At 46.5% G+C, this 9,829-nt stretch overlaps 1 protein-coding gene across 4 annotated transcripts in view; it reads left to right on the plus strand.

Moving 5' to 3' along the window:
- Positions 1 to 8,853, plus strand: part of TTC17 (tetratricopeptide repeat domain 17) — a 76,627-nt gene extending 67,774 nt beyond the window's left edge. For 2 of the 4 annotated variants that reach the window (XM_016197652.2, XM_016197653.2), the window contains 5 exons: positions 776 to 935; positions 1,805 to 1,888; positions 4,037 to 4,156; positions 5,824 to 5,967; positions 7,744 to 8,853. In XM_016197652.2, the coding sequence (XP_016053138.2) occupies positions 776 to 935; positions 1,805 to 1,888; positions 4,037 to 4,156; positions 5,824 to 5,967; positions 7,744 to 7,875 (640 nt within the window). In that variant the 3' untranslated portion in view covers positions 7,876 to 8,853. Of the gene's footprint in view, positions 1 to 775; positions 936 to 1,804; positions 1,889 to 4,036; positions 4,157 to 5,728; positions 5,804 to 5,823; positions 5,968 to 7,743 lie in introns of those variants that run through there. The other 2 variants (XM_087821815.1, XM_016197654.2) reach the window with 2 other exon arrangements.
- The last annotated feature ends 976 nt before the right edge of the window (positions 8,854 to 9,829 follow it).

Genomic DNA, 9,829 nt, shown 5'->3' on the forward strand with positions numbered 1-9,829 from the left:
TTTTTATCTTTTATAATTCATCACACTTGTCATAGTTAAGTCACTCACAAAACTGTGAGCACCATAACAGCAGGGACTAGGTGTGTTTTGTTCATTATGATAGCCCTGGTACTAAATAACTAGAGATAGAGCTTGGCAATGCCAGTTTGCCATATTAGTATATGTGACAGTAAATAACAGTTAGCCTATATATCGCAGGAAAATTACCACTTTTGGCCCATGAAGGGAAGTACTTACATTTATATGTAGATACCATGGACAGCTGTTTTTGTATAAAATATACTATCTAAACTTCTGTGGGGGGCATGTGTGTTTCTGTGCATAAAGGGAAAATAAAATAGGAACAACTCATGGGTATCGATCACTAATCTATACCCTGGAAAAAGCAATCCAAACCCACCTGGTTTAAAACCTCCCCATGAGAAAAAGGGAGCAGCAGGAGGGAGCAAATCAGACCACATGGAGCACAGAAAGGAGGCCACTTGGGTGGTAGGGAAAATCTCTTGGTGGCAGGACTCAGATCCCAACACTGCTCCTTTGATCTGGGTTATGATCTTGATTCACACATTCAACGGAAAGTTATCGCCAAGCACTGGAGTCCTTGCACCTGTGTAATGAGAGATCAGACTGAATAATTTCTGAGGTGTCCTCCAGCCTGAGATTCTGTGGTTCCAGACAATCCTAATGACATAATGAAGTTAGGATCAGCTGATTATTAACACTTTCTCCCACCACTCAAGTTTTCCATGGCTAATGTGGTCATCTCCATTTTCAGCATCACGGAACACATAGACTTTGCCACTCCAATTCAGCAGCCAGCAATGGAGCCTCTTTGCAACGGCAATCTTCCCACCAGCATGCACACCCTGGACCACTTGCATGGGGTTTCCAACCGAGCCAGCCTGCACTACACAGGCGAGAGCCAGCTAACAGAGGTGAGTGCTCAGTTTTACTCAGCTTGTCTGTAGTTTTTAGTCCCCCAGTTTTGGTGTAACTGAGAGGGGAAAACACAGTTGCCAGGCCAGGTTTTTTTGCCTTTTTTCAGTTGGCTGTCATTTCAGTGGCTTTAGGCTAAGCCTGATTTCTTTCAGGCCCTGGGACTGAGCTTGTGCTTTCTTTTTATGCCCAGGCAATTTTAATTCTGATTCACTCCTCAAGGTGGGTAGCATTCTTCTTGCTCTCAGACAGAGGCTCTTACAAGAAATATTTGCGACAGTTAATTCTCCTGGTGGCATTCTAAAACAGGAAAGAATGGAGGGCAGACCCACAGTATACCAAGAAGAATCGGGAAAATATGGCACAATATCCAACAATTGAGGATTTGTGACATAAATATTGGTATAGATGTAAGATAGTAGACAGTGGAGTCGTAAGAAAGATGTATAGGAATCCATTTAGTGGCACGAAGAAATTTATTATGTGAAAATGGTGACGGTGTGCACTGTGAGCCCAGATCCTGTGAGAGGAATAATGTATGTATACATAGAAAAATCCGAAAGGTAGATGGAAAGATACTAACAGTGGTTGTGTCTGGGTGACAGGATTACAGACAGTGTCTCTTTTCTTTATTTTCTGACATTGTTATAATGACTGCATTTTCTACATGTCTATAATTTTTGTTAACCAGGGGAGACTGAGGGATGATATAATGGCCTTACCTGGGTCTTCCATAAAATGCCTCACCACAGGACTGCAGATTGTGCCCTGGAGAAAGGAGAAAGAACTTGTGCGGGTCAGCCTCAGCAGAGTTGTCTAGGCCCTGCCTCACTTTCACTCCTCTAACCCCCACCTTCCTCCTGTGCAGGTGTTACAGAATCTCGGCAAAGACCAGTACCCGCAACAGTCCCTTGAACAAATCGGTACCCGAATTGCCAAAGTGTTGGAAAAGGTAAGTCACCCAGCAGGAGAGCTGGGAATGTTGCCCACCTTCTAACTTTTGCAGATTATTTTCCAGACTCTTAGTTACTTAGCACTTGGTCACTAAAAGGGTAATGTAATATCTCCACCCAGTGTTTCAGTCACTTTTCCATTACTTTTCTCATCACTTGGTCAGCACCTTTTGCTACTTTGCTTGCCTTCTGTGATGAAACTCCCTAATCCGGCGTCTTTACTCCAGCATGGGTGTGTAGGGGTGGCGGTCCTGGGAACCATGGTGTCTCGGTACATGAAATAAGCCAGGGTTCTAGTAGAGGGGAATACTTGGTATTTCAGATTGTGGATGGTAGGAAATACAGCTTTAAATATCTTTTTCTCTTGAAATTGTGAAACAGAATATTTGCAAAACTGCATTTTCGTACAGCCTACAGAAAATAGAACTCATCTGCCGCCTCTGTGTCATATTTATGTAGAGCAGCGATTTTCAACCGCTGTGCTGCGAGAATTTTTAAAACATGCAACAGCTGACTATTTCCCTTAGATTGTCAAAAAAAAAAAAAAAAATGACAACAGTCAACACAACAATAGCCATCCAATGTAAATGAATCAAAATTATACCTATTTTTTGTCAGATCAGCAAAAACTATAATATATATTTTGGTGTGCCCCAGAATTTCAGTAATTAGTTTATGTGTACCATGAGATGAAAAAGTTTGAAAAATGCTAATGTAGAGAGGAGGATTTTTTACATTAAAATTAATTATTTTAGGCTTCCATCTCTCTCCATTTTATCACTATATAACATTGAAGAATATAGTGATTAAGAGAATGAACTCAACTTGCAGTCTGACGAGCCAGTGTGGTAGGGATAGGACAGTCACATCAGTTTAAGAAAGGAAGCGGAAAGCACATGACAGTCACTGTTGCATATTAGTCTGAAATCCATCTGGACATATGTTACCATCTCCTGCACTTCCAGAGTAGGGACTATTCCTGGCCATTGATAAAGTTTCATTTTCTAACCCTGCAAATGACACCTCGAAAGCATTTTCTCTAAATTCTGCTTGAAAACCACACAGTTCCTCATTTAGCTCTTCTCTCTACTACCATATTATACATGAGTTTTAAAAATCCATTTGTCACTTCCAGCACTCTTCCTGGAAGTCCTCACTAGGCCCACAACTGTGTTAGGACAGGGTATAACATTTTCTTTATTGAAAGATGCAGCCTCACTGTGTTTCGCCAATAGACAGCAGTGCCTCTTTCCAGCCTCCAGCAGCAAGCTCCTCAGTGCTCGCCAGCCTGCTGGAATAGTCTCACAGCTGCTCTTCCAGCAAATGTCTCCAACCCGTTCCCAAAGCTGATGCCACATGTTTTAACTTTGTTATGGCAACACTCCATTTTTGATACCAAATACTATTTCAGTTATCTGTTTCTGCCTAAAAAACCACCCCACAATGTACTGGCTTAAAACAGAACTATTACCGGCTCCAGATTCTGCAGTCTGAGTTGAGCTCAGCTGGGCATTTCTTCTGGTCTCACTTGGCGTCATTCGTGCACCTGCAGACATGTGGAGACTCCTCTGGGCTGGCCACCAAAGCGGGCTGTACGCACATGTCTGGGACCTCAGCCAGAGGGGCTGGCATAGCTGGGGCACAGTTGGGAATGTTCTCCCTCATGGGGTCTCTCCAGCCACATAGCCACACCTGTTTATACAGTGGCTTGGGGCTCTGGGAGGGTGAAAGCAGAAGCACCCAGGCCTCCCAGAGCCTGTGCAGGGACTGGAGCAGCACCACTCTCTATCACTTTGTATAATTCCCAGGTTTTGAAATGTGAAAGAGTTACCTGTTCAAAAAGTTAAATGAAAAAGAGCATGGACATGAAATGCAATTCTGCTGTTTAGTGGTTGAGTATATTTGGGAAGGATGCTCAACCTCTCTGAATCATAACCTTCTCATCTACAAAAAGGCTGAAACAGTAGAATCGGCTCATAAGATTGTTACTGGGGTTAACGAGAGGGTGGACATGAGGTACACAGCAGGGTGCCAGCACCTAGTAGATACTCAGTGAAGTGCTTGCTAACTCGTGTCCCTGTTCTTAATCTTGGTAGTAAATTGTACGTTATTTAAGAGACATCAGCTTTAGTTACGTTCCTCCGTAGAACCAGACGTCCTGGGTCCTTTCCAGCATGGCGGCCCTCTACTGGAGAGTGCGAGGCCAAGGGAAGAAGGCGATCGACTGCCTCCGCCAGGCCCTGCACTATGCTCCCCACCAAATGAAGGTGCGTGGGACTCACACGTGTGAGCTGCTGTCCCTGGGTCCTTCCCATTGCCAGTGGTTTGTTCTGAGGTGTCAACTTGCTCAGCCAGTAAAATGGCAGAAGGTTGGGGTAGGGCAGAGCCTGTGGCTGCCGATACACCACTGCCACATGCCTGTGGTGATGCCCACTGTGATACCGGCTCCATCTCAGCAAGTGGGATCAGGGGGATTAACTCACCCCCTGCGCCCGGGGCCTGCTGTGCTTGTTTTGCTTACACTCCTGATGTAAGCTTCTTCCAGACACAGAGACAGAAGCAAATCGCCACTTCTTCATATCCATCAGCCAGTTCCTGTTCTTTGTCCGACCTCACCTTTTACACACACACACCCCAGCTAACCCTGTGTAACATCAGTCTTTTCAGAAAGGCCTATTACTGTTATGATGACTGAGAATGTACTTTTTAACAGCACATTTGTACCCACTCATGGTGAGGTCTGCATTAATCTCCAGATCTCCTACTTACTAAAGACAGGGCTGGTGCGTCTGTCCACGGGGCAGCACAGGGGAAGCGGAGGGCACGGCTCTCCCCCGGGCATGCTGAGTTCTAAATGTAGCCCTGCCTCTTACTAGCTCTGTGACCTGGGAACGTGATTAAACCTGTGCCCTCATGGACTGTTATGCACTCTGGGTGTCCAGTTAGGGTAAAGATGGCTCTTTTTTCTCCCCATTTCTTGTGTGTCTCCTATAGAACCCAGCACAATGTGATATATAGTTGCTCAGGTAACACATTTAAAGGGAATAAATATTTGGGATAATAATGCTGCTACTTCTTCAACCCAGCATTCTGTGCCCTTTACTGCCAGGCGATAGGGAAGGGCCTGGACTCTAGATCCTCTAGATCGGGGGTCAGAGAACTTTTTCTGCAAAGGGCCAGATAGTAAGAAATGTAGGCGTGGCAGGCCAAACAGCCTCTGTTGCAACTAGTCAGTTCTGCCACAATAAATAAAACAGCCACAGAAATACATAAAGGAATGTGGGTGGTTGTGTTCCAGGCTGGATATGGCCTGTGGGCCAAAGGTTGCCAGCCCCTGCTTCATGTGGCTCGGTGGTCTTTACAGAAAATACTTTTGCTCCACGACAGCATGATTCAAGGTGTGGTCTGTGGGCAGGTGTCCGTCCATTAACTAATTATTACCAATCTGAAATGAGGCAAGGAGCTTGCACCAGAATGTAAACCAACTCCACTCAGCGGGGTCACTTCCTCAGCTAACATTATCATTTTGCTTGGGTTTTGTTTTTTTGTTGTTGTTTTTTAACATTTTTTTATTGATTGATTTTAGGGAGAGAGAGAAATATCAATTTGTTGTTCCACCCTTTTTCATTGGTTGCATCTTGTATGTGCCCTGACCTGGCTCAAACCCGGAAACCTTGGCGTATCAGGACAACGCTCTAACCAACCTGTTTTTTGAGACAAGACTTTCTCAGTGAGAGAAGGAATGCATTGGTTTATATTGTGGTGCAAGCTCCTTACCTGTCACAGACCAGTAGCAAACAGCAGACTAGCACATCAAGTTACCCTATGTCATTTACCAGGAAAGCCAACTGCATTATTTATGATCACAAAAACCAAGAACAGAAGCTCAAACACCAATATTCTTCCCTTCTCGCCATCCTCCTTCCCCCACCAGGATGTACCCCTGATTAGCCTGGCAAACATCTTGCACAACGCCAAGCTCTGGAACGACGCCGTCATAGTGGCCACCATGGCGGTAGAGATTGCGCCACACTTTGCTGTGAACCACTTCACCCTGGGCAACGTCTACGTGGCAATGGTGAGGCTGGCACAAGGGCAGAGCACACCAGCTCTGCCACTGCCTCTCAGTGGCTCAGCTTTGATTTCAAATGTATTTGACTATGTCAGTGTCCCCCAGTTTCCCGTAAGTTTTGTGTCTAAAATTGCTAGCTCCACCAAAGGTTTATTTTATTTTATTTAATATATCTTTATTGATTTCAGAGAGAGGAAGGGAGAGGGAGATACAGAGATAGAAACATCAATGCTGAGAGAGTCATTGATCGAGCCCACAACCCAGGCATGTGCTCTGACCAGGAATCAAACCCCAATCGCCTGGATCCTAGGTCGATGCTCAACCGCTGAGCCACGCCCGGCCGGGCGGTATATTTTATTGATAAGGGGTTGTGAGCTTTTAAAAACTGTAAATGATATTCATCTAAATATTCTCAGCTAACACTAACAGCAGAGTCAGATTTACCTACCATCTTCTGGAGACACCACCTTTTCCAGAAAAGCTCACCTAACACTCCACGTGGACGTGTACACACTCACGTTCCCTTCCAGGTGGGCCAGGTGTCTACCCTCATGGTGCCCTGTGCATATTTCTCTGCTGTATTTTCACCATGTTTTATAATTTTTGTTTGAGTATTTGCCTCCCCTCAGACTAGGAGGTCCTTAGGGAAAACACTGCTCTTCATCTCCCTATTCCTAGGACTTCACAGTGTTTGGCACACAGTAGGTGCTCACCAGATGTTCAGTGAATAATGAAATGCCATCAGTTTCATGGGACACCTTTGACAGAGAAAATGGCAAACCCGCCATCCAGAACCCTCTTTCTGGTCAGAAACAAGGACTGATTTTAGAACTTAAAATTCTGGGGATTCCCCAGCTGTCCTAGCCGAATTTAACATGAGAATTGTGTCACCCACTCCCATGTAACACTTGGTGTCCCAACATGGGGCTTTCCCCAGGGTGCGCCCAATGAAGGTTCGCAGGGTGAGCAGCTTTAGGCTGTTTCATGGGTCATCCTTGACTTCAGAGGCAGAAGTGTAACTGGGCTGGGTAGGTATTGCTCATGTGCTAGTTTCCCTCTGCTTCTTAAAACTGAAGAATTTGTTTTCGTGCCCAGCAAGTGTGGAATGTTCTACCCTGAGTGAGGAATTCTCTCTCCCATTGGGCTAGAAGGAGTCTTTAACCAGTTAGCCGGACTCCTGTGTGAGAGTATTAGTCTAGCAAAGATAAACGCCCTCAGTGTGGCAGTGATCGTTTCCAGACCGTGTCCGTAGTAAATGGTAGGCAGAGTAAGAAACTGTTTCACGATTTACACGTCTAATTGAGGTACCTGACTTTACTTCCATCTCTCCAGCTGCAGTAGAATATCCAGGCAGATGTGTAATGAGCATTGGTCAGGCATGGTTCTGGAGGTTTCCGTGGGGATTGAGTGGAAGAACTTCATAAAGCACCCAGCATGGTGCCGGGCACACGGGTGCTCAGTGATGCTAGTTCTTACTGTCGCTACCACGGTTCCTCCTGCTGCTGGGTCAGACCTTTGAAGAGTGATCCCCCTTTCCCTCGGTTCCTGGCTCCACTGTGGTTTTCTCTGTGCCCTTGCAGTTGGGGGTGGAGGGAGCTGTTTCCTCCCAGACCTCAGAGTTTTTCTCAGCAGTTTAGATCCATTGAGAAAATACTGCAGACTGTCACTAGCACAGAGGTGCTTTCTTCTTGGGCAGCGGGGGGGGGGGGGGGGGGGGGGGGCGGCAATGTATATTAGGTCTGGTGGCAACACCCTTCACATCTGTCCCTTTGTCCCTTGCAGGAAGAGTTTGAAAAGGCGCTGGTGTGGTACGAATCGACTCTGAAGCTGCAGCCCGAGTTTGTCCCAGCCAAGAACCGAATCCAGACCATCCAGTGTCACCTAATGCTGAAGAAGGGACGCCGGTCTCCTTAGCGCACCCCTCCTTTCCCTCTCTCCCCTCGTGCTTCTGAGAAAAGAAGAAACCAATCATTGTCTGTCTGCTTTTAATGACGTGTGAAAGTAACTGAATAAGACTTATAATAGGACTTCTACGTACTGGGAATCCGTTTGTTTGTCTTTAAGCTCCCCCTGCTCCCAGCCAGCCTCAGAAACACAGATTTCTTAAAGGGAAATGCAGCTTAAAGAAGGTGTGTAAATACTGAGCAAGACATTTCTGGAGCTGTGCTCTGTCTCCAAAGCCTGGAGGCCCTCGGGGCCTGTCTCAGTGGCCCAGCCAGCCGCCTCCTCTGGGGAGGACACCGCGCATCCCCTGCTTCCTGCGTGGCCCCTGGTGTGGTGGAAATGCAGGCGCCCGCCTGTGCTGCTTGGCGGGGAGCAGCGCCCCGCGCTCTCTGCACTAGGTCTCCGTGCTGCCCAGTCTTGTCCGTTCGTGCTGCTATGTCACAGACTCTCAGAGGTAGTTTGCAGGGGAAGAAGGGGGAAATGATTTTTAAAACAAAATATTTACAACAGCAGAAACCCTTAGGATCACCTGACCATTGTCATGTTATTTATGTTGGGGAGGGAGGGGGGCTGAGAAGGGGAAATCAGCGGTGTACAACATCTATATCATTTGTACTTTAATTACAAATCACAAGGAAACCAATAATTTGAAATCCTATATAACAGGTTTATATATAGAATATGTATATTTGAAGCCCTCTACAGACTGAGTCTATGTTTTACTAATTCTTTGTTCACTGTGTTACCCATCTTGGAATAAGGTGTGAGTGGCAGCTCCCTCCCTGAGGCCTTCAAACTGAGCTCCTCAGGAGGGAGCGATGAGCCAGGGTCGAGTGTTTCCGTACAATGCTGTTACCTCTGGTCCCAGGAGAATCAGAAACTCCAAACATTTTGGAATCTTCAAGGGCACATACCGAGAACAAAAATAAAAGCTGTCTATGATCAAAATAGGTCTGTAGCGTGGTTTTTCTTTAGAGCCAGGCTAACTTGGACAGCCGTGAGTCAGCCTACCTATGACTGCATCCCATCGTCTTCCCACAGCAGCAAGGGAAGGGGAGACAGTCCATCACTAGGCTCTATAGCAGATGAGCTTGTTAGCGTGTTCCCTTTGACCAGCAAAGATGCACGAGCAGCCGGTGGTCAGAGCTGGGTGTATAGTTGACCTTCCCAGAGGAGGAGGAGGAATGTAAGCCCCACAGTCGGGTCCCCTCGGTGAGCGCTGATTCTAAAGGTCATCAAGTCAGCCGGTGGAGACCCTTGGTGAGGGTTACACAGAATAAAATTGAGCATTCCCTTTGGGACAGGACTGAACCGAGGCAGGATTCTGTAGACTTCCCACGATCATCAGGTACCATCTCAAATACCGGGTCACTGATCTTGGAGCACAGACTACATGAGGACCTGGAGCAGGAGCAGTCAGGCGTGCCTGCGCACTCTGACCTCGTACAGCTAGAGTCCAACACCTCCAAACAGCTTCAGCAGATGTGTTTCAGGAACAAGCTCATTTGTTGCTGAATAAAGTGAGCCTCTAATCACGGGCAGGATATTTATAGGTTAACATGTATACCTTACTTCCCCACTCCTTTACAACTTGATGTTTAGTTTCCTGAAACACTCAACAGTTTTTGTTTTGTTTTCATTTCTGTACAATGAAATTCACTCTTTGGTGTAGAGTTCTGTGAATTTTGACAAATGAAGAGAGTCGCACAGCCACTACAACAAGCTATGTAGCTTCCATCATCCCGAAAAGACTCCCTCATGCTGCCCTTTGTGGTCAAACGCACCTTAACCTCTGCCACTGTGGACCTGTCCTCCCTGGCTCTTTGGCTACGGTGACAGAATGCGCGGCCTGGGGAGTCCACTTCCTCCGCTTGGCGCGGGGCACTTGAGATCTGGCCGTGTTGCATGAATCAGCTCCTCGCTC

Source organism: Miniopterus natalensis, chromosome 11 (assembly GCF_054644295.1).
Source record: "Miniopterus natalensis isolate mMinNat1 chromosome 11, mMinNat1.hap1, whole genome shotgun sequence".
NCBI classification, from domain to species: Eukaryota; Metazoa; Chordata; class Mammalia; order Chiroptera; family Miniopteridae; genus Miniopterus; species Miniopterus natalensis.